At 40.1% G+C, this 24985-nt stretch overlaps 2 protein-coding genes across 2 annotated transcripts; one reads left to right on the forward strand and one right to left on the reverse strand.

The window, feature by feature from the left end:
* Positions 1 to 177: 177 nt before the first annotated feature.
* LOC130166670 (ATP-dependent RNA helicase DDX39A-like) lies at positions 178 to 6947 on the forward strand. The gene is made up of 10 exons (XM_056372375.1): positions 178 to 278; positions 1212 to 1419; positions 1642 to 1769; positions 2715 to 2991; positions 3321 to 3439; positions 4588 to 4719; positions 4938 to 5047; positions 5401 to 5545; positions 5637 to 5784; positions 6678 to 6947. The coding sequence occupies exons 2-10, from the start codon at positions 1212 to 1214 to the stop codon at positions 6692 to 6694; spliced, it is 1284 nt and encodes a 427-aa protein (XP_056228350.1). The 5' UTR covers positions 178 to 278; the 3' UTR covers positions 6695 to 6947.
* A 268-nt stretch (positions 6948 to 7215) lies between these two features.
* Positions 7216 to 13460, reverse strand: LOC130166671 (CCN family member 1-like). Its single transcript, XM_056372376.1, has 6 exons — positions 13281 to 13460; positions 12068 to 12281; positions 11012 to 11259; positions 10164 to 10302; positions 9504 to 9685; positions 7216 to 8557 (listed from the first exon to the last, which is right to left on the reverse strand). The coding sequence occupies exons 1-6, from the start codon at positions 13329 to 13331 to the stop codon at positions 8252 to 8254; spliced, it is 1140 nt and encodes a 379-aa protein (XP_056228351.1). The 5' UTR covers positions 13332 to 13460; the 3' UTR covers positions 7216 to 8251.
* Positions 13461 to 24985: the final 11525 nt, after the last annotated feature.

Raw genomic sequence — 24985 nt, forward strand, 5'->3', positions numbered from 1 at the left:
CTCAGAGTTCTGTACTTTCATGATATGGTTCATTAAATAAAACGAAAACGGTTTATTTTTTTGCGGGCTTTATTTTGTTGTTTGTTGTTGTTTTGTTGCGCAAAAGCATACTAACATGTTGCCTTTACAACTGTTGGTTCACAACGATACAATAACTAGAGGTTTTTCGAGGTGTTCCTGAACACACCATACATGTGTGCTCACTGTGCTATGAATACTTGCTAGCTAGCCTGTATCACGCACATAGACGTCGGCAAGACATAAAATATAAGAGCAAGGTAATATTGCAGTGCCTTTGTATTTTTCATGCCCCCGCCACCATGTCAAAATTTGGGTTGTTTATTAATTTAAAAATATTTCGTCGTAGAAGCTAAAGTTGTGGTTTTGATATTGGCTTCTGTAGCTAACACGTAAGAGACGCAATAACATTAGCTTGATTTTGATTGCCATTTTTTTATTCAGTTATCCAATTAGCTTTAGTTATTTAGGAGTGGTGCATAACTATTGTTTCTTGTCTGACTACAATACACTTAAAATACCACATACGTAGCGGTACTACGTTAGATAAGTTAGTTAAAAGTAATTCGTGCGTCCCATTCAATTGCTAGCAACTAGCTTGCTAACTAGCCGGTTTGAATGAACAAGAGGGAAGAGGGTCCACTGTTGATGAGTGCACTGTCTTTACCTGGTCACACACTGGTCGACTATAGTTTTGAATCAGCGCAACTTTAATGCCAAAAAATGCTCCCCGTAATTACAAACGGTCTTTATTAAAAACTGGACTCGCCGTGGTTAATGTCAGAAGAACTCATTCATTCTGATGTGAACCGCGGCTGCGGCCTGCAGATATTAGCCGAGTAATGCTTGGACCTTGCTGCTAACTTAGATGACTTTTGAGACAGCTGATTAGGTTTCTGGTCATTGCAGCATCGAGTTAGTATCTACACTTTATTCTGCAGTGAGTTCATAAAACATCAGTGTTAGCTCCTGGATTAACTTATTTAAAGTGCTACACAATAATGAAAATGAGTATGAACCATAACAGCATTAACAGATATTATAATCACAGGAACCTGCTTATATTCATTTATCTAATTGTAAGACCGTCTTGCCTTCATTCAAAACATGCTTTCCCAATAAAGGGGTCTTTAACACAGTCTGTTGCTTAATAAAAGTTGTGAGACCACTTTAATTACATGCTGTCCATACAGATGGCTGAAAACGACGTTGATAATGAACTTCTGGACTATGAAGAGGATGAGGAACCCCAAGGAGCCCCTGAGAGTGGGACCCCAGCAAACAAAAAGGAGGTCAAGGGATCCTATGTATCTATCCACAGCTCGGGCTTCAGAGACTTTCTCCTCAAACCAGAGCTGCTCCGTGCCATTGTCGACTGTGGTTTTGAGCATCCCTCAGAAGGTGACTGGCAGTTTTGGGTTGTTTAAAGGTCAAAATAAATTGCACATAATACCCACTTAAAAATTACAGCTAGACACATTAAATTGGGACCTTTACCTTGATAGAAACCCTAAATTTTTCCCTTAATTTTTATCACAATGTGGTTGATGTGGTTATAAAATAATCAGTGTTTTTGAAATTTTCGCTCACTAACAGTTCAGTTGCTATTTGTTTTATTTACAGTTCAACATGAATGTATTCCTCAAGCTATCCTGGGCATGGACATTCTGTGTCAGGCCAAGTCTGGTATGGGAAAGACAGCAGTATTTGTACTGGCCACCTTACAGCAGATAGAACCTGTTGATGGTCAGGTGAGTTGGTTGTTGAGCTTTTTACAAGCTTATCTTTCAAACTGAGTCTTCATGAGTCATTATACCTCCTCTTTATGACCATATACTGTCTAGGAAGGTGATGTTTGCAAGGGCATGATTCTGTTTTGTAAAATTGGAGAATTTTTTTGTAGCTGTCAGATAAATTCAAAATAGTTAATAGTTCAAAATACCTTGAGTCTAGTACTCGGACCTGAGACCTTTTTCATTAAAGAAACTCTATGGAAACTTTAGTGTTTGGGAAAACAAAATGGATCCATGTGTGAAGAGCTTTCGGAGAGAGTGAAATTTGGTGACACGAACAACAAAACTTCTCACACAGTTGATTCCGTATTTTATCATATCAGAGCTTTTTGATGAGTTTGTTAAGAAGACATGTCACCTATAAAGGTAGACCCTGTTTGCTCTTTGTGAGAACGACAGGAATGCTTGGTTTATCTTATTCAGCATCAGATTAATTGATTGCCAAGTTCTCTGTCTGCGCCATTTGTTGGAAAGGCACTTCTGACAGGCTTGCCCACAATAATTGGAACCAAAATATAAATGGGCATGTTGGTGTGGAATTTAGTGACTATTGACTATGACTATTTACTATGATTTTCAGAGTAATACCACTCTTTTATTCTTCTAATTATTTTTTGGTATGTTAAGCACAACAACAGCGTGTTGTTTAATTTTGCTGTTTGAAATCTTTCATTATAATTAGGTTTTATGAAGAAACTACAATATTATGATGATTGCCAAAACATTAACACTTTCAAACATTACTGAAATACTCCTGAAGTATTGGTAAAAAGTCCATAAAGTCTTTTAGAAAATCAGTGAAATCCTGGATCAGTAAAACATTTAATGGCGTTCCAAAAGCAGACACACTACATAAAGCCTAAACAGTTAATAAAACTAATGTCCTCATTCCCTGTATGCCAGGTGTCTGTCCTTGTGATGTGCCACACACGAGAATTGGCCTTCCAGATAAGCAAAGAGTACGAGCGCTTTTCCAAGTACATGCCCAGTGTCAAGGTGTCAGTGTTCTTTGGTGGCCTAGCCATCAAGAAGGATGAGGAAGTCCTGAAGAAGAACTGCCCTCACATCGTCGTGGGAACTCCAGGACGTACACTGGCCCTCATCCGCAACAAGACCCTCAGTGTGAAGAACATAAAACATTTTGTGCTGGACGAGTGTGATAAGATGCTGGAGCAGCTGGGTGAGTGAGAGCAACAGAAGGAAGGGGAGTGGTGGTGGTGGTGGGGGCATCCAGTAGAATCAGATGTTCTGTAATTTCATATCCGCCTTGTGGTTGTATCTCATCTGCTCATCTGTTAGCTGAAATAGGAAACCAAGTTATAGAGCTGTCATGAGCATTTAATCTGAAAATTGGTTGTCTCACTGTCATCTAATAGTAAATGTAACTAATATGCATTTTTAAAATTTAAACATTAGCTTAAAAAAATTTGAGTAAAGTAATTTTCTTTTTCCTCCATACAAAGAAGAATGAAGATGCAAATTTGGAATTTTTTTGTTTTTTTACCACAGACATGAGGTGTGATGTCCAGGAAATCTTCAGGCTGACACCCCATGAGAAGCAAGTTATGATGTTCAGTGCAACGCTAAGCAAGGAGATTCGCCCTGTTTGCCGCAAGTTCATGCAGGATGTGAGTTATCATTGAGATTCAGTAATGTTTCATATTGAACCCACGGTACTCGATTCAGCTATATGTAATGTATGAGAAAATATAAATATCTTAAATAAGACCAATTTTTTTGTTGATGAAAATTGATACATCACTTTGATATAGCCAAATAGAAGAAATAGTCGCTGGCATTGGTAGTGTTTCTACAACAGGAATATTGATTCAATCATCCGATTGATCAGACATGTTTAAACGGCAGACAAAAATTCAACAAATGCTGATAATTCCCAAGTAAGTAAGCTATCCTGAAACTTCATTCTTGCTGTGTTGCATAAGTTGACAATTCAGTGTTTTGCTGGGACCAGTGAGGTGGCTGTAAATAGTTCCTCCTTTTTATGCATGTCACTACAAACATTAATTATAGTCAGTGGCGGCATAAAAGTTAGAGAAGTGACCTTGTGACTGAAAGGTTGCCCATTTGATTCCTGGAAAGTGAAAGAGCAATTCATTACCACCTATGAGGCGCCTTTGAACAAGGCCTTTACCTCCAGGGGAGTTGCTGATGGCCTCCCTGAAAAAGAGAGCACGGCTCTCTGCCACATCTCCCTGGGTCTAGAAATGTATTCACTGGGGTTATGGCTGTTTTAGCACATAGCAAAGCTGAATATCTTTTAATTGATAAATACATTATATTTATTGTTTCATCTATGTCCTTCTATTACCATTATGAAGATCCTCTCATGTATTCTTGTGTGTAATCAACAAATTAGATAGTTTAGGTAGTTCAGTGTTGATAGTGAAACCCCTCGTAGCTTTGCCCACTTGTGGCTGTCAGTGTCATAAGTGGCCATATCAGAGGGGGAAAGTGATCCTCCTTGGCAGATTTAGCTTGGTCAGGACAGTCACTCCTCCTGACTCTGCTGCAGTCCAGGAGAACAGGTTCAATGAGCCACCAGACACCGTTCATTTGGTTCAAGTTCAGAAAATTGTATTGAGTTCTCATATGTAGATCTCAGGAAAACATGAATCATGGGGAATTTCAGGTAGAAGTTTTCTGACTTCTCTGATCAAATTTTCCCCTCACTTTATGGTCCTTACCACTTCTTTCATGTGTATGCTACAAGATTTCTTCTTGTGTGTGTGTTTGACTTCTCTAACTTGCTCTGCAGCCGATGGAAGTGTTTGTGGATGACGAGACCAAGCTGACGCTCCACGGCTTACAGCAGTATTATTGCAAGTTGAAGGACAGTGAGAAGAACCGAAAGCTGTTCGACCTGCTTGATGTGCTTGAGTTCAACCAGGTACAGTGTACAATCGTTACAGATGATGAGTTAGGATCAGTTATGTTCACATAAGTATACATATTAAGTATTTTTGGTTCCTTGTGAATGTACATTTGCAGCCCTGGTCTTTCACCAATAATTTTAAAGTTTTGTCCCTTGTCCTCTAGGGGGAGATAGTTATGTTAATTCTGGTCATTCTCAGTAAAAATATGCAAGCTTCTTCTTTTGGTTCCTAGGTGGTGATCTTTGTGAAGTCGGTGCATCGCTGTGTGGCTCTGTCTCAGCTGCTGGTGGAGCAGAACTTCCCTGCTATTGCAATCCACAGGGGCATGGCACAGGAGGAGAGGTAGATTATTTCTCTGTGATTCTAGTCTTTTTTTCAGGCTTTGAATTTGACAGTAGCTTTGGTAGTTTCAGTATCTACAGCATGACAAAATGTAGAAAACAGCACATCATTGCACTGTAAATTGTATTTAGGCTAGAGCCCCTGCTTAAAATCTTAACATGAAAAGTGTGTTGGACAACATCAGCATTGTCCTCAAGCTGAAATATGAAAGTGAATTAGCTAGTGAGGGTTTAAAACCAGTTTTGTGTGGAAAATGAGATTGTATTAGAGGTTGGCAGTTTATGTGCTTAGTCTCCTTCACCTTGGAATATTATCTTATTTCTTCTCCTGTTGTTGCTCATTCCTCCCCGCAGGTTATCCCGGTATCAGCAGTTTAAAGATTTCCAGCGGCGGATCTTGGTTGCAACCAACCTGTTTGGCCGAGGCATGGACATTGAGCGAGTCAACATCGTCTTCAACTACGACATGCCAGAGGATTCTGACACTTACCTTCACAGAGTCAGTCCAGCGATTGTTTAGTTTACTAAAAGAGCCTTGTTTTGAGCTCGAGACTTGTTTTGAGCTCCATCTTTTTTTCTCTGTATCTCAGGTGGCCCGTGCCGGCAGGTTTGGAACCAAAGGTCTGGCCGTCACCTTTGTGTCAGATGAGACAGATGCCAAGACCCTCAATGAGGTCCAAGATCGCTTTGAGGTCAACGTAGCAGAGCTACCAGAGGAAATTGATATTTCCTCCTACAGTAAGTTCTCTTGTCACTTACAGCTGTTTTACACTTGGCCTGAAGATACCCACTTTTTAGTGACCATATTTGTTGATATGTATGCTGATTATCTTCTAATCAATAAAAACATTATATCTATTATTTTATGAATGTCCCATTATTAGCATTGTTAAGGTCCTCTCATGTATTCTTGTGTGTAATCAACAAATGAGATAGTTAAGGTAGTTCGGTGCTTGTAGTGAAACCCCTCGTAGCTTTGCCCACTTGTGGCTGTCAGTGTCATAAGTGGCCATATCAGAGGGGGAAAGTGATCCTCCTCGGCGGTTTTAGCTTGGTCAGGACAGTCACTCCTCCTGACTCTGCTGCAGTCCAGGAGAACAGGTTCAACGAGGCACAAGACACTGTTCATTTGTTAAATTTGGTGCAGAAAATTGTTGATTGTGTGGTGTTGTAGAGTATCCTGGTAAATAACAGGTTTTTTGAGTAACCCATGTATGTGTGTACATGCGTATGTCATCTCCTCGCTGTAAACATGGTGGATGCATTAAGGCTTTTTGCTCTTGTCACTGGGGGAGAAGACACTCAAGAGAAATGAAGCAGTGGCCACACAAAGCCAATCGTGGGTAGAAAAAGACAGGGATTCCAGAAATTGAAGACATGTCTGTACCTGGTTTACATTATCACAGGATACTAGTGTGCATGTCATCTCATACTAGTCACTCAATTTGGCTGTAAAATTCAGCTTAATCTGGTTTAAAAAAACAAAAACGTGCTGACACAAAGGCAGCACATTACTGTACATAAATACAACTGCTACAAAACTGCTACACCCCATTTGATAGGATACGTATGACTGTACATAGCCTATGTTTTCTCCCACATCTTAAAACCTTTGCTTTTTCTCTTTGCAGTTGAACAGTCCAGATGAGTCTGAAGTGTCTTTCCAGTGAAGATTTTGTGTGACCCTTTGTTATTGCTGTATTTTGGTGGAGGTAAAAAAACACAAAAAAGCTCAACATTTTATTTTAAAGTCCCCCTCCCACCATATTTGTTGGCAAGTTCATATTGATAAAACATTTCTTTTTATTTTATCACATCCTTGCTGCTTGTTTTAATGTTTTTCTTGTTAAAACCTAAAATAAATATTGTTTTGGTTAAAGAAATAAACTTTTTATACCACATTGGATGATGTTGGATTTAATTTTGCACATGTATGTTAGATGTTACATTAAAGATAAAATGACACAAATGGTATCATATAAAATACAAAGTCCGTGTTGTCACTTTTGACTGTAGGTAATTATTCTCACAAGCAGAGGGCGCTGTTATCATAGTTTGAAGACTCTGTCACTGTTTTCCCAAACAGTTGATGACTTCAGAACTGGCTGCCAAGTAGGATAATTTGAAACTGAACAAGTTGAGTTAAAATAAAACCACATGAAACTTGAGCCCAGCAGCCAGTTTTATCACGTGGATGGACCAACAAAAACTTGTGACAGCTACTGTGGTGTCTCAATCCATAGAAGTGGATAAATGTGACCATAATACAAACTTGGATCAAAATAAAGAAAATGCATTTAACAGAATACAGTGTGATCCAAAATGAACTCAAGAAAAACAGGTTTGTGTAAGACATATCTTTAAGCTGCATTAAATGCACAAAAAAGAAATCAGATGTCTTTGGGAATTACGTTGGTGTTGGTCCAGTCCCTGTTGACGCTTGTTTCAGTTCCAGGTAGTGTTCCTTATCATTTAACAGTCTGTGTTACGTGGAAAGTGTCATTAATTGGTGTTTGTAAATTTAGATGGCTTGACAGGTCAGCATGTCACAAAAAGCACAATTGGTGCAGTCTGTGTTTTTTCATGGCATGCTCAGTTTATATATTTTGAATAATCTGTCCTCAATTTGTAGTATACTCTAGGGTTTTCTACATAAAAGCGGCAAAAGTTACTCTCTTGCTGCTTGTCACTGAGTAGTTGCAATGCATTGTGGGGTATGTAGTCATTACCAGGCTATTGATGCAGGTATGGCGATCCTTGTGCACTGCTGCCAAAGTTATAGTTCAGTAAATTTCAGTGCTAAACAAAGTGCTTCGTTGCTCTTGTAGTGTTTCTCTTCTCAGGCTGATCTGAGGGTCTCAAAAAATATCCTCCACCCCTGAACCAGCAATCAGTGTAGAGTGGAGGAAGTCCAGGGGCACTTGAGGGCTCTAATTTTAGGTCCCACATCTGTTTGAACAGGAGCAGGGAAGTGTACAATCCTCTCCGGTCACACATATTACATTAAGGGTTGCCTTCATGATTGTGAACAAAACTGAGGCGGCCCTTCCTGCCTGCAGTCTTTGCAGTCAGGTGGGTGCCTGTGGTCTTCACTCACTTGGAGCCAGATGAGAAAAATGGCTCCTCGTCTTGAAGTGTCTTCCTTCATCAAGAAAGATGACCTCATCACATTGAAATTATAACAAAAAAAAAAGACTCCTCAGTACTAGTCTATGAACTTGTGTGTGTCTCCGTACATCCAGTGCTGAGGAGGGAGGGCCACTTCATTGAGGTGGCCGCAGTCATGACTGCATTTACATGATTGGATAAACATGACCGACCTCTGGAAATGCTCTCCGTCCGGGCAGACAAAGGTCACAGGTAAAGTGCGGGTGCGGCGTGGGGAGCAGCACCGTTCATCTGCACACATACCGCAGTAGTTGGGCCGGTAGCGGCGGACACTCACGCATTCTGCGTAGGACAGGTGGATGGGCTCCTGGGCTTTCTGGGTTGGGGAGCACTTCCTCCCTGTCTGTGGTTAGATGATAAAAGCAAAAAGATGAGCGTCACAGAGTCGGGTGTTGTTCCTAATTGGCTTGAGTAGCGAAATTCACCAAAAAAGTCATATGAGGATTTTAATTGAAAAAAAACCCACTAATAAGCTTTGACTTTTATCTGCCCTGTCATTTTACATAACAACAGTCTTAAGCGGCTTTGCGCTCAAACTCATTAGTTTCACATTAAGAGAACCAGACTTCAACTTGTTGTGCCAAAACAGGGATTGAGAAAGAGGGATTATTTTTAGATTTAAGTGATTAATTTAAAGATTAAACATTTACTTAACATTTGAGTGTCCTCTGTTAAACACACTGACACCTGTTTTAGCACCAAAGCTTTTAACTCAGTAGAGCAGAGAAAAGAGTTCTTAGTGTGTGTCCAACATGGAGGATTAATATAGACACACCACTTCCCTGGACTCTGAGTACACAGACGGGGCCAAGCTATGGACAGTTGCTTGGCAGGAATGCCGGGGGTGGGGGACTATATTTAAAAAGGCGCCTGCCTGCCACCAAAACACCGCTGAGTAAATCAGCACTGCCCGGTTCCCACTGGATGTGAAGCTTCCCGAAAGTACCGCTAAGATAATCTCTGTTCTTAAGCTTGGGATAAAGATGGCTTTAGTACTAAGAGCATATTTACTCAGGGCCAGAACATCTATTTTTTTATTCTTTGCCGCACAGATTTGATGTTTTTGAGAGAGGGAAACATGCAAGCAGAGCAAAAATGAGCAGGTATTGTTTTTCCCTGTGTAGCTAGACATGGGTAGATAAGAGGTGAAATAATTCCATACTGATAAGTGTTATCACAAGGCATCCAGGTTTTACTGGTTGAGATAAGTTGGTGTGCTAAGAAGGTTAACCTATGCTCTCTGTCTGCCTCTCTCTCCTTTAGTTCAAGTCAAGTTCAATCTACTTCACCTTGGCTGGGACGTTCAGGCCTTGGCATGGGCGTACGGTACAGACCCTCGTCTCTCTCTCCAGTTTACACTGAGGGTTCTTGTTGGTGATTCGAGAGGAAACACCCATCCCACAGCTGCGAGAGCACTGGGACCAGTCTGTGGTTTGCACTTGACACTTCTTTTCCTTCAGATGGTTCCACACTGAGGAGCATCGGAAACACGGAGTAGGGTGGTAGGCAGGGAGAACAAGAAAAAATAATACACAAAAGTTAAAGCAGTGGTTCCCAACCTGGTCACAAGATAAATCTGAAGGGCTGCAAGAGGATTAACAAGATGGAAAAAGAGAAAAAAAAAACACCATTTAATCATTTCTTGTGATTACTGTTGTATTATTTGCATGGCAAAATCCCAGAATAAAGTGTTATGAACAACGAAACTCTTACATAAAGTAATCAAAGAAGATTCTGCCTTAAAACCTAGTGAAAATTAATTATTTGCATATTATTTCAGTGTCACAGAGAAATTTAGCAACTACCCAAACTAACAGGAATACGTGTGACAACCAGTTATAAAAAATACTAAAAATTGTCAAATCTCTCTCTCTCTCTCTCTCTCTCTCTCTCTCTCTCTCTCTCTCTCTCTCTCTCTCTCTCTCTCTCTCTCTCTCTCTCTCTCTCACCAGGCAGGTGTTTGTAGCCACGTTCACTCTCCCAGCCGCTGGACTTAACATCTGCTAGCTCGTTGGCCAGCGCGTTTTCAGGCTGGCGTTGAGCTGGATGGTGCTCAGGTCTGGGCAGGTGTTGCTGTGGTGGAGGCACCTGTGACAAGAGATAAGATGAGTCAGTGCGGTTTGTTGGGGAGTCATCTGTGCTGCAGCCATGTCTATCTTTTGTGTGTGTTTTTCACGGTGTTATCACCATGACACTCTGGTTATCTAAGGGGTTACTTCAGGGTGATGATTTAAAGCACCTAATGAACAATATCTTGTCTGTGTAAACAGTTACAGGGAAGATTTATAAAGAATTTTCAAAACTTCAAACAACTTCTAATAAGTCTTTCATCTGTCTTTATTCCACTGCCAAGAGAAAGCAGCTCAATGACTTGCCCTTGTTTCTAAAAAATTCCTCTCAAGTAATACTGAATTATAAAGTCCCCTGACAGGATGCCCATCTTCTTCGTCTTGTGTACTTATAATAATTAAACATGCTTTAGTGCAGCTGAAATGAATAAACGATCGACGTTAAGTTCTAAGCAAAAATGCATTTTTTGTAGTTTTTCTGGATTCTTTTGGCCAAATGAATAATCGATTAATTGAGAAAATAATCAGTTAGTTGCAGCCCTACTATATATAAATAAAAATGTCTCATTAAATGACTAACTGCTCCTTGTTTAGTGAAAATGTATTTTGTTTTGTTTTGTAGAAGTGTCTTTCATACTAATCACATTTGTTTTCTATCAGGAGGATATCACAGCGGCAGGTGCTGAATTGCAAAAGGGAGACAGTAGTCATTACATCAAAAAACACACCTGATGCTTAGGTGGGAGGCGCCAGGTGCCCTTATGGCAATCCACACTGAAGCAGCACTGCCCAGGTATCCTGACTAGCCGTGGGTAGGGGCAGGATGGTGAAGCTGGTGGCAGCTTGTTGTTACAGAGAGGAGCGCAGCCAACAGCACCGTCAATGCAGGTACACTGGTGTTTACAGCCGGCACGGAAGCTCTCGCCATTTTGGTAGATCCTGCCATTGTACTCGCATGTGCGTCCCTCAGATTTAGCTGGGGAGACACACACATATTACTTAGCTGAAACAAAACACTTAATGTCTTCTAGTTAAGGGTACACAACCTGGCTGTGGTTATGCATAAACCAGAGAGCAACAAGGATATTCTGAGTACACTCTGTGGGTTGGAGATGCATCTCTTTGTACAGGACAGGACATGCTTTAAAAAGGGACCAATGATAGAGCTTCTGCTAACATCAGGTATGTTAAGAAGAATTCCCATATTATCTCATTTCAGCACCTGAAATGAAACCTGTTGAACAAAGTTTCTCTTGACTTCATCAAAACAAACACAATGACTTAACATCACAACAGCACACAAAATCAGACAGAGGACCACTAAGATCGAAAGGTCAGTGGAAATAAGGAGACAGGAAGTGTCAGACTCCTTGTCTCCTAAGCATGGAACCAGCTATACATAGTTTGTGGGACAGCACTGGCATGGTGCAGATGAGAAGTGTATTTTTAGCTCTGAAACCCCCTGTTGCTGTCATAAAACATCCACTACTCATTAAAATATCCCCTGTCCTGTTCCCGGATGCTCAGGATCACACATTCCTTGATCACCGTGTTGTGATGGTTTTGACTTTATGGGAAAGAGGCTCAATTAATATCCATTTCCATTTTCATGTGCATTGATGCACAGGCTTCATGACCCTCTAACTTTTATAACATATCCCATTCACTATATACCTCACAATATATGCAACATTTTTCCCATGCACGTTAGCACTATGCACAAGGAAGCCATTAGTAAATGAAATTCCTTCCCTGTCGGCATACATTGTTCCTTCCACCCTCACCTCGACAGATGCCCCAGGCCATGGTTACATCGTTGCCGTAATTACACTCCAGCCCTTTGTGGTGGTCACAAGGCCTCATGGGGCTGCAGTCCTGGTTGAGCTGTGCTGCACACACCTTGCAGCACCCACATCCATCTGGCACAGTGCTAACCCCTGGAGGGCAAACCAGGGGGTCTGCAGGGCACTCACACACCGCTGGGCAGCTAGCAGTCACCTGGAGGGATGAGGGGAGGAACAGAGAGGGAGGTCACATCTTCAGACAAGAACCAGATGATTAAGTACTATGAAGGGAAAGCATGTCAAAACTGGAGACAGTGAACTCTACAGCCTTGCTCATCAAACATCAACAGTTCCTTGAGCAATTTTAGACAGTACTTGATTGGAAGATTCACACACACACACACACACACACACACACACACACACACACGTACAGATAATAACTGTATGGCAACCAGAGAGCTTCAGTTGTCCGCAGGGGTGTTCAGTGCATCAGTTTCAACTTTTCTTCCAACATCAAAGTGTGTGGTAGAACTCTGGCACCATTATTTTTTGATTCTGTGTTATCTCTCAGGATCCCCAGGGTTTGTGGCTTATTTTGAACTCTTCCACAAAAGCACCGCGGTACGCCTCTACAGTAAGTCAAGTCACTGCTGGCCAGTCATCCCTGAGAGTCTAGACAGCTCGGGGTTTGTACCCAGTCCACTGCTGGCTCATGATTTGAGTCATCGCTTAGCACTGGAGCCAACTTGCTCCAGTCTGTAGGAATCAACATGTCACTGTGCTTAAAAAAGCAGACATGAGTCGACACGCAAATTAACAGGAAAGACAACCCGCTACAGAAGAACAGTATTTACATTATAAATAGTAGTGATAACTCCACTAACACTCCACTGATCAAACTTTTCATTTGATCTTTTTTTTTTTTTTTTTAGGCAGACAGAAATCTTCAGTAATTACCATCAGTCTGATGCTGATTTAGTGGAGAATATGTCTTTGAAGATGAAACCTGTCTGAAAGCTTTCTCGAAAAACATTAGAGTTTTGTTTACACCAGAGATGTTTGTGCTGTTCATGCCATGGAGGTCAAAGTTTAATCACATTTATACTCGTACCTAAATTATCCATAACAAATGACAGACCAAACTAATCTTAAGACTGTTGGCTCACACACAGCTACATGAGCCTCTGTCAGCCAGGAGAGAAACACTTACCTGTGTGATGACAGCTGTTGTCAGTACAGTCAGGTAGATCAGAGTTGCCATGATTAACTGATGAAAAGCTTCAGCAAAATACAAATAAATAAAAAATAGTATCTTTAAGCTACACTCCGCTGAATGATTGTTAGTATTAAGTAGTTTCACGCTGAGTTTCTGCCTCTTGTCGGACCTTGGTCCTTGTCTTTCTACCGGGATAAACTCTGTGTTAACTTTTTATACCAGTTATGAGCCTCCCTGAGACCCCGCCCCCATCCATACCTCTAACCAATCGGCGTGCAGGCAACGTCGCAGACATTCCAAGCGGGCGTGGCTTTACCACGGGGGTGGTTTGCTGATTGGTGGGCGTGTTTTGGAATGAATGCAGCCATTCATAAAAATTGCAGGACTGCTCTGTATTTATTTTATGGGTTAAAAATTAAAATGTAACAGCCGCTTTCAAGTCACACTTAGGCACATTCCTGCTTTTGTGGCCACCACTCTTCTAACACTAAGTAAATATATTCAGCTGGGCCAGACAGCATGGTAACATTAATAAGAACTCCACCTCTGGGAAAAAAAAGGGGGGGGGGGGCAATTCCTTCTGTTTTTCCAGACCAATGTAGGTGCCAGGACAGAAAATTAAAGTGGAGTGTATTAGGAAAATAGTAAGATAATAGCAGTTGTCAGAGAGAGAGAACACACCTCTCTTGTCGGTATCCATCACAATCTGTTTCCATTGTTTTTTAAAGGTAGGTTATGATTGTTTTGCTCTACATATTCTTCATCTTGAATTCAGGTGTCCTGGCTGTTTCTGACTATTATTCCTAACCACATGGTGCTGACATGGGAATGATGAGGATATGATCACTTGGAGAGAACGGCGGAGTTGAGGGTGAAAGCAGGATTATTGTTTTAAGGGCAGCTCATATGAGGGCTGGCCTCCTCCACCTCCTCCTCTGCTGTCTTCCTTTTCAACCACAGGTTTTCAGCCACACCTGCCCTGACACAGAGACCTCCTTTGATGAGAGAAATGTGATATGCAGAGGTTTGGAAGTTAAGTTCCTGCTATGAATGTCCATACTTGCAAAGTTTTGGCTTAGACTTTAAAAAAAAAGAAAAAAAAGCTAAACATCTCACATGGTTTCTCACATGAGCTGTGATTATGTGAGGTGCTGGGAAATTTCTGTGCTTACCATTCAGAGGTAATGATCAACACCTTATATTCAATTTCAGGCTTAAAAAAGGTGACTGATTCTCCTGTGCATCACTGGCAGCCCCCAACATGTTGAAGTAGATGAAAATAAGCTGTTAGCTATAACTGATGCAATAGGAGTAGGGTATTAAGCATAATCCTGTTGAATAAACAATATAATATTTCTTCATATTTCATACACTGGTTTCCATAACCACTTTTAACTACTTGCTTTTATTCTAATATGTTCTGTATTGTACATTTGCTCATTTGTTATCTATTTTTTGTCTAAATGTGCTTTAAAAAAAAAAAATGTTCTGATTAAAAATGTGTTTGCATTTCTGTCTATTTTATTGTAACTTGCACTATGCTTAGTCTATGGAGATGGTAACTAAGTATTTCACTGCATACTTCACAGTGTACAGTAGTCTATGTGACAAATAAATCTTGAATCTAGAACAAAAATATATAAAGATTATATATTATATGAAATGAATTAAAAACATTTCTTTCAGAAGTTGAGAGGATTTCCTTACTTGTATTATGGATGCCCTATTCCTTGACCCACCATTTAGACTGTGCCATGTGACAGATGTTACGTGTTTACAGTACATTGCCAAGCAATGCTCTTCAGTTTGAGAGTACATCGGCACAGCCCATGGTGATTTGGCAGGTCTCATCACTGTCTTACTGCAGTTGCTACAACATGAACACTTCTAACGAAAGGGCGAAACAGATGAATATGAGTTACAGACACAACAAATGGCTGTTCATCTTTCCTGTTCCTACCCTAAATAAATTTTCACCAGCCTTTGGAAAATGTGCAGATTTTGTGACTCACTGAACTGATTTCAGTCCTGACAAACCCATGTTTCCCTCTCAAAAGCAAAAAGCTTTTAAATTAGATTAGTAATTGCAGCAATTTCAAAATCAATCTTATTCATTAAGGTGGGATAGAGTTTCTTCAACCCACCAATATACAGATACGATAAACTTTGTCCAGGTGGTAAGGTGCTTAAGGAAACATTTCTCAAAGGAATAGTTTGACATTTTGGAAATACATGTATTCTCTTTCTTGCAGAGAGTAAAGGCCAGAATTTAAAATGGAGACATTTTGCGATCACATCAATCAATTCCTTTGGCGAATTCAACTTTGGTGACCTTTGATGCATGAATGTGCATCACTGACCAAGAGCAAGTTGCTTGGTAGTGGTGACTTTGAGGGAACTGAGAGTCAAAATAGAAGAAACTATTGTAGCTTTTAGCTGTGTTGCGCCATTAACTTTTATTTAACCTCCTCTGTTGCAGAAAAATATGTTCCACAAAAGAGCAGCTGTTTGCAGACAGTTATGAGACAGGAGACGATGGCACAAATATGTCTTTTGAATAAACTGAATAAACTGGGAGTTTAATTGACTAACTCTCTAACTGACTTTTAGCAAGCTCATTAGCTTCAGCATTTAGCATTAGCTGTGAGCATAGTCACCATGTCAACAAGCTTCCATGAATGTCAGTTCGTGGTGTGACCGCTGCTTTGGATGAGAAGATTGATACCACTCTCAAGTGTGTACTGTAAAGCTGCAGCCAGCAGACGGTTAGCTTAGCTAAGGCAGCAGTTGCCAGGCAACCAACAGAGACTCCAGAAAGTCACTGCCCCAAGCCAGGAAAAAGTAAAACACATAACCCCTGTAAAACCACATTTCTTCGGTTATTGTATGGCGATAAAGAGATATGATGTGTTGATAAGTGGACTTTATAGATAGTGGTAGGCACATTTTGTTACTTTTGGACAGAACCCCATTTCCTGTCTTTATGCTAAGCTAAGCTCCTGGCTACAGCTTCATATTTAACAGAGATATTACAGATATGAAAGTAGTATCGAACTGCACATGTTGAAAGAAAAAATCTAACTCTTTCTATCATATGTAACCTTACAAGCTCAAAAACAACTCCAAGAATTACACCACAAAGTCAGAAAAATCTTGAATCTTAACTTACTGACCTGTGTTCAGCCAGTAGACCTATTTTCTTTCCCCGAATATACTTTAAAGAAATCATACTTGCTGGTTAGCCCTCTTTCACAACCAACATCCATCTCTGTTCTGCGGCTACCTGTCTGACTATAGTGTTTCACTGTAAAACACATCAGAGGTTGTGGGCTGAAGTCATGACTCTCAATTTAAAAAAGGAAACCACCTCAGGAAGCTGTCAGTCATAGCTCTAATGGTGTGACCAAGGAGACAAAGTCATGGCCCATCTATTTTAATCCACCAGTGGTCATGGTACAGAGGGAGTTCTGAAAGTCCTGTGACTGCTTCTGTTTTCAGCTTCTCCACTGATGCTGAACGAGAGAGATCAGAAGCACATTAGCCTCAGTTTGACAGAGATGTGATGAAGTAGGCCTGTCATTTTAGATAGGAAAATAATTCACTGTATGTAAGCACTTGTCTGTGAGAGGTTCTATGGTTATTTCTGTTGTGTTTGCATTGTTTTAACAGAGTTTCACACAATTAAAAATGTTCTTTCATACAGTACAGACTATCCAGGCTCCGAGTCATTGTTGAGGTGAAGTTGCTTTTAATTTAATCAGGAAGTGGACTACAGTTTTGCCATAATAGTAGTACTTTCAGTGTGTATTCAGGTGCTTTACTTCAATAAAAGTATTATCAGCAAAATGTATTTCAAGTATCAAAAGTAAAAGTATTGTGACTGATGAACCTATTATATTTGGCACTATTAGATTGTCAAATTGATGGATTGATGTATAACCAGCCTTTTACTGTTATAGCTGCTCGAAGTGGAGCTAGGTTACTTTATATAGGCCCACAGTTTGGTAGTTGTCCACTGAGTCCCAACCCAGGAGTCAGGCCCCTCAAAGGGTCACAAGATAAATCTGAGAGGTTGTGAGATGATTAATGGGAAAGGAAAGAAGAAAAAACAATGTTTTACTGCACAAATTTGTATCTATAGATTTTGTAGTTCACTTTAACATTTGGTTTTTGTAGAAAATCTGATATTTATGGTTTTGAGCATTAAATTAATAACCGTCATACACCTGAAACAAGATAGGAGGCTTGATTTTTGAGATTATAAACCAAAAAGGTTCAGAACCACTGGTTTAATCTTTAATAATGTATTGTATTTTAAGAGCTTAGCATTTGTTTCTTTTTAAATGTAAAATCCTCAACTGAAAAGAAACAAGTTACATCAGCGTCCAGATAAATGTAGTCAATTAAAAATTACAATATTTTCCTTTTAAAATGTTGTGGAGAAGAAAGTTTACTCAAGTAAAGTACAAGTACCTATAATGATACTTAGAATAAATTCACTTTACTTACTTTCCACCACTGGGTAAAACTATAAATACCACATTATAAAAAAACATTATTACAAGTAAAAGTCCTGCATTCAAAGTTTTAATAGAGTAAAAGTAGAGAGGTACTAACATGTAGAATCCTCTTAAAGTTTCACAATAAATGTCTCCATCATACTAAAGGGCCTCTTGCAGAATGCTAGTATATTTATTATGATATTAGATTATTTTTATGGATGCATTAATGTGTATGTAATATTCTAATGTTGTAGTTCATTGAGGTGGACTTCATTTTGAATAATATATATACTATATACTATATACTGTCTGGTTATTTGATCTAAAACAATCATATCATGTTTTACAAGATGATTATGTTTCAACAGCTCTAGTAACTAAAACTGTAAAATAAATGTAGTTCAAAAAAATTACAATATTTCCCCTTGAAGTGTTGTGGACTATAGAAGTATGAAAAAGAGGAAACAATATATTTTTAGTTGATAGTTTTACATTTTTAATGTGAATTAACCCCAGCCTTTCTGTAACTACATGGTGCCCCCTGAAGGAGTTGTACTGAGATGATTTGAAGATCGTAATCTACTACAAAACAGACTAGAAAAGCACTAAAAAACAAATTGATGTCACAAGCTGAAAGGCCTGGTATTGTGCTGTTTCTCTCACATGGCCTGTCACCTGAGAGGTGGGTGAAACACAATACACATAAACATCAAGTGAGACACAGCTTTATGAGAAAGGGCTGATGTAGGAAAACAGGAAAGGGCCAGAGGAAAGAACAGTGAATAAAAGTAGGTAAGGGGATGGTGAGACAGAGAAGAAAGAAGCAAAGGCAGCGGGGAGGAGGAGAAATGTGGAGAAAGGAGGGGGTGACAGGTGTTTCATGGTAAGAGAGTTTGTTTTTTCAAGGGGAGGAGTGAGCAAGTGCCCCGCTGCCTGGTCTGGTCTGCCCCGATGGGATTCTGGCAGTCTGGCAGTATGGTATTTCACACAAAAACAGACTGCTGGTATTTCAACCCATACCACTTTTAAGGTCACATGAACCAAATTACATGATACTAAGGTCATATATTTTAAAATACATAAATACATTCAGACAGACATAAAGAAATACACGTTACATTATATAATTCCAATGTAATTATCCAAATGGGAGCATGAAATTGAGACTTGTGGAGAAAAGTCATGTCCTGAGAGAAAAGAGAGGAAGAAAGAGTGCAAGTGGTGGTGACAGGGTGATTAAACTGGTTTCTCTGCAGCTACAGTGGAAAAAGTTAAGCATATGGGAATCTCATTTATGTGTGTGTGTGAGATGACAGAAAGGAAAACGATGTCTGAGTTTGTGTGTTAATTAAAAAAAAAAGAAAAACAGAACATAAGTTTAAGTATTGACTCCGTGCCAGAGACAAAAAAGCCTGGGAAAGCCTAGTTTTTTTTTTTGTGCATGAGCCGCATGTCGCACTCCTCATATAATATTATAATGTGTAGTGGGGTATGTGCTAAATCTGGCATCAACACATGGTTCCTGTGCTAATGAACTGTGCAGTTCAAACTCACAGAGTATTGTAAAGTTACATAAGGGAGAGCAGGACTGGGCGTTCTAGAGAGAAGAGAAAGGCCTGGTAATGACAAGTTGAATCATAAACAACTTCTTTGGAGCAATTTCTCCCCCTGGTGGAAGTTTTAGAACAGAATAATGGATTACACATAAAACTTGTCCTGCGAGCCTGGTTTCCAAGAATACAAGTGCGGAAAACTGTTCGGATTAAGACGAAAACCTGTCTTAGATCAGGCCTCTAATTCTGTGATGAAAGCATTTTGTTTTTTAAAGGCACAAAATGCAACTGGTTTATGTCTGTCATAACTATAAACTTTTTAAGACTTGCTCTTTTTCAATATTAACTTGCTGCTTGTTAAAGACTGACTTTCCTTAAACCTCCACAAGATGGAGCCAAACACCACAGTTTACAAAAAAAAAAGTATATTCCTCCAGGGCAGGATTTGATCCAATGCTTAACACGAATGTACCGAGCTGTGAAGTCAACATTGGCAGTGCAGACACACAAAAGACCAACAGAGAACTGTGAAACCTGATGTTGATAGCTCACCTTTTTCCATGGTTTTGGACAGCACAGACAGCAAGTTTTCACTCCAGCCACACCGGCTGAATTAGCACTCATTCAACCAGACACAGAGAGAGTCTAATCGATGAGATCACCAGATTTGTTTGTGAAAACCCACAGAATATCTTTCCCAGCCATTCTTTGGTTACAGATCTACATGATCATGTCCATATCAGATGATTTCATGAGAATATCCATTGCTATATCACTGTTAAATTATTATTTTTTTGCTTCCATCCTTCCTCCATCACATGCTCACCAACCCTGATCTTTAATTAAACTCTTATCAACAGACTGTGAGTAGGTGGTGGAGCTAATAAAGGATATTCGTTGCTCCTCATCCACCCTTTTTCTCTTTCTCTTCCCCTTTCCCATTTTTTCCAATTCATTTCTTTTTACTAAAGCTCTCTGACTCCCTTTCCCTTCTGTCTCTCCCTTCCCATTTTCCACCTCTTTCTTCACCTCTCTCTCTTGTCTTTCTCCAGACTGAGACAGCAGAGCGCAGCCTCTTTGAACCTGGTTTTATTCAGAGCACGCTCTTGTCTCCCATCACCCATGGTCTTCTGATTAGACTGCCCCCCACCCCTCAGCAGTCACTGGGGCTCACAGCAGCCAACTGACAGGGAAAGAAAAAGCTTTTCCCAGGTAGAGTAGCAGCTCGGCCTGAAGACTTGTAAGCCTAAATATCCCGCTCGTCTGGGAGGTGGGGATTACCCTCTGGCCAGCTGCTCGATCCTTCGTTTCCCATATGGGAGTATTGGATTTGAAAAGCACAAATATGGAAGCTTGTGCCACATAAGCTGCTGTGGGGAGAGATGTATTTTTACATTTTACAGGGGTTTAGCCCATGGTACTTAATACCCAGTTGCATGAAAATTTATAGAATTACACCGAAAAACAAATCATCACATGTTAGTTGGAGACATGCTGACCTGCTGCCAACTGTGCTGGTCAGGCCGTGCAAGAAATACTGTGTAGCCTCTCAGCTCCCTTAAAGCTATGATTAGCCATGCATTTACCTGCCTCGAATACACAGTACAGCATTACATACAGGTTGGAGTGTAGTGGAACAAGAACAAGAGATGTTTGATGGCTATGCCCTCATGTTAACACAACTTAATCCATGACCCAAGGAACATCTTTCACCTTTTGCTTTTAAAACTTTCCCTTTCCACGTACCATAATCTCTCCCATGCTGACCACCGAACTCCACTCTCTGGTTAACACATTCCTTTGCAACTGGGTTCTGGGCTTTTTAACTAACACACCCTCATTCATCTTAATCTTGAGCACAGGAGCCCGTCATGGATGTGTGCTGAGCCCCCTCCTTTATTCCTTCCTCACCTGTGAAGAAGGGGTGAAACACCATCATGGCGTTTGCAGATGATACCAGCTCATTGTAGACCTCAGGAAGTCTAAAAGCTGCAGACACACCGCTATCATCATGAATAACATGGCAGTGGACTTAGCTTCCTATTTACATCTCACAAGTAAATTTCATCTCTGCTTAACATCAGCATGTTACCATTGTCATTGTGATCATGGTAGCATGCTGACATTAGCTTTTGGCTCAAATTACTGAAGTACAGTCTCACAGCGACGCTTGCATGGCTGGTGAGTCGTGTTACACTAACCTGTATATACAGCACGGTAGCAGTGTAAACAGAGCACACAGTCCTTATCTTTGAATACTTTCTAGAGTTGCACTGTCTTGGAATGACCATAGGTTCACTTGCAAATGCACTGACAATAAAGGTGAAGTGAACTACACTTCATGCTCCCTCTCCTTAGCTGTCTTCTTTTCGTTACTGCTGAGCCCCCTCCATCTGTTCCCAGCTACGCATCCCACCCTCTCTTGCTGCTTCTGTCCTTTCCCTCTTCCTCATCCATCTCCTCTTTCCATTCTTCACATGCACACATCCGTTTCTCCACATCCCCATGGAGATGCACTACAAGCTGACAACGAAGGCAACCTTCCCTCAGCAGTGGCTAACTAACACAGACTAACACAGATATCTCAGTCTGCAACAGTTACAGATAACCCACATCTCCCTTTCCTCCTCCCTCCATCCTTCATTTCCCTCTCCCCTTTTTCCTCTTCCTCTGCTTCCTTCCTACCCTGATGAAATGAGAGTCTTATGAAGATAAATGACGCCTCTCAGCTTCCAGACCCTACTCCCCTCTGCTTCCTTCATGGTTGCGGTGGGGAATTCCCCTGGAATTCACTCATTCCTCAGAGTGTCTTCCTGCCTGGCAGGTTCACAGCATAATTTTTTGTCCAGGAGGAACAGTGAGAAAGGCCCATACCTGGCTTACAGGAGCAGCTGAAGACATTAGGCTGCCATGATAATGATTCAGAAGCTTGAAGCTCATCACGTTTCAATTACGGAGGAAATGAAGTGAAAATCTGAAGAGGCTATTGATAATCAAGGTTACTGAATATTTTTCTGGCACCACACCTCTGATGTGACTTGGCAGATAAAGAGACAATGCAGTTAAAATCAGGTGGCCTACATCTTACTCTTTGGTATTAGATCAGGCACTTAAACAGTGTAACAGTTTAACATCTGGGGAAATGCATTCATTCAGAGTTATATGAGAAAATTGATATCACTCGGTATAGTAAATTTAAGGCTTCAGCCAGTAGCTTGTCAGTTTAGCCCTGAAAACTGGGGAAAAGAGCTAGCCTGGATCAGTCTGAAGACATCAGTCTTCCTACCAGCAACTCGAAAACTGAAGTGTAAAATGACTTTCCAGTCTTTATGCTAAGTTAAGCAAATTGACTGCTTGCTATTTAACTATATAAGAGTGGCATCAATCCCCTTATTTAATTATCCATAAATGGCAAACTATTCCTTTAACATGAGGGGATCAGTCTGAAGCTAGAAACTGAAGGGCCTCAATCCTCTTAGTGATTTCTTTTTGTTTTTTTTTTCAGATTTCAAGCCTATGATTGAGTGATGTAAAACTAAAACAAATCAAGCAATGTAAATTGAAAAATCCATGTCTAAATTATTGCAGCAATTTCTTTGATTTGGAGAGAAAGCCAGATCTATATTATATTTTATATTTTGGTATTTATGCAGGCTTTAAATGACAGTTGTGCAATTTAGAATGAGATGTCTTGTTTGAAGTGTGTGATAGTGTAAAAATAATAATAATAATAAGTAGATGCTCTTTCTATTCATCTATTTGTGGGATGAAGGATTTGTGCTTTTTAGTAAAAAATGTCACACGGTGAGGTCAAGTTTGGGTTTGTCCTGTCTCCATGTCTTGTCATTTCCTGTTTTATTTTGAAAGGTTAACTCTCCTCTCGTTTCAGGTCACTTGCCCTTCCTCATGTGTCACCTGTCTGAGTGTCTTCCCTGATTCCTGATTGTGTCCACCTGTTCCCCATTTGCCCTAATGTGTCTTATAGTCTGCGTCTCCCTTTGTCTTGTGCCAGAGTGTCTCATCCTGTCGTGCATCCCCGGCCTACTATCACAGTCCAGTCCATGCCTTGCCTTTGTCTCTGCATTATCGCACTTATTCTTTACCTCCAAGTGAGTGATTTTTGTTTGTATTTTCATAGTCTAGAGTTTTCTGTTTGTCAAGTTTGTAGCAGTTTTAGTTGCCTCCTTTTGGAGTGATTTTCTGTTGGTTTATTCCTTTTGTTTTAGCAGTTTTGTCCCTCCATCTGGAGTGGTTTTTTGTTTATTAGATTTTTCTCTATAGCATAATTTTCATAGCTGTTTTTATTTCGTCCCTCTCTCTCTTGAGGTTGGAATAGATAAATAAAGTCTGCCAATTGTTACTCTGCATCTGAGTCCTCTTTCAAGTCCAGGCCTGACAAAAAACATAATTGGTATCTATCATTTATTTCGTTTTTAAAAGTTATGATAATTTGTTACAAGAATATTTTCGGTAATATTTTACCAGATTAACAGGAATATTATCAGAATATTTAAGAACTTTAGCAGAGATATTTGCAGGATTAACAGCTTGTTTTCAGGAATAATATCACAGGAATATTATTATAGAAGCTGTAACCGCCACTGACTAGGGCAAAGTACCTTTAAAAACTAAAATCGAATCACTCGTACAGTATGAATTGAAATTTAATAACATTTCTGAAATTGTACAGTGCATGCCCAGCTTTAGAGAAAATGTTCTAGATTTATAAAATGTACTCAGACCATGTACTATACCTGAAGACAGTTTCACGGTGAATTTGATACTTGAACGAAGGGATGAGACAAAAATTGCCATGTTGTTTCTTTAATTCCCCTTTCCACCCATTGAGCAGTAGGGCATGAATAAATCAAAGAATGAGCAAACTCCTTACAAGTCTGTAGTCAGGAGGGCTGGTGTGCATGTGGGGATATGTAAGTGAATTTATGAGATGGAGAGGGAATGTTTAATTTAAAATGAAGACAGAGAACTGCCTCCGAGGAAAACAGCCTATTCCACTCACCCAGGCACCTTGAGCTACTTACAGAGGCAGTAACCCTGAAGCTCAAAAAATGTATCAAGGACTCAGTGTGGCCTCTCTTTTGCTCAGTGAAAAGTGATAATACATTCACAGTCTTGATGAGGCACTATGTCATGGATAGTTTATGCTAGAGCCGACACGTATCACATAGTGATGAACCAGCAGTCACTGCAGTTAGATCAGTGAATGTTAGGGCTGAACTGGCTTGATGAATAAAAAGCTTTTTTCTGTGTTGTAGATAGATAAAGATGGGATAGATGCGAAAGCGCATCAGTGAGTTCAACAAACAGAACATCCTCCCTCTGTCTCTTTCTGAGTCTTTCTTATAATAATCTGTAAAACACACACATACACAGACACAGACACAGACAGACACACACACACACACACACACACACACACACACACACGCATCTTTCCTGGCCAGGTGCTGAGTGTGAACGATGATGACTCTTTATCTGGTACAGAGGCATCAAACTGAGTGTGTGTCATTCAATTCCCAGTTGATTGCCATTAGTTGCTATATGTGTATGACTTTATTCCTTTAATTGTTTTTTTCAGGTTTTAAATTTTTGACTTTATCCCTGGGTAATATTTTCAATATAT

The sequence above is a fragment of the Seriola aureovittata genome, chromosome 3, assembly GCF_021018895.1.
Source record: "Seriola aureovittata isolate HTS-2021-v1 ecotype China chromosome 3, ASM2101889v1, whole genome shotgun sequence".
Lineage (NCBI taxonomy): Eukaryota > Metazoa > Chordata > Actinopteri > Carangiformes > Carangidae > Seriola > Seriola aureovittata.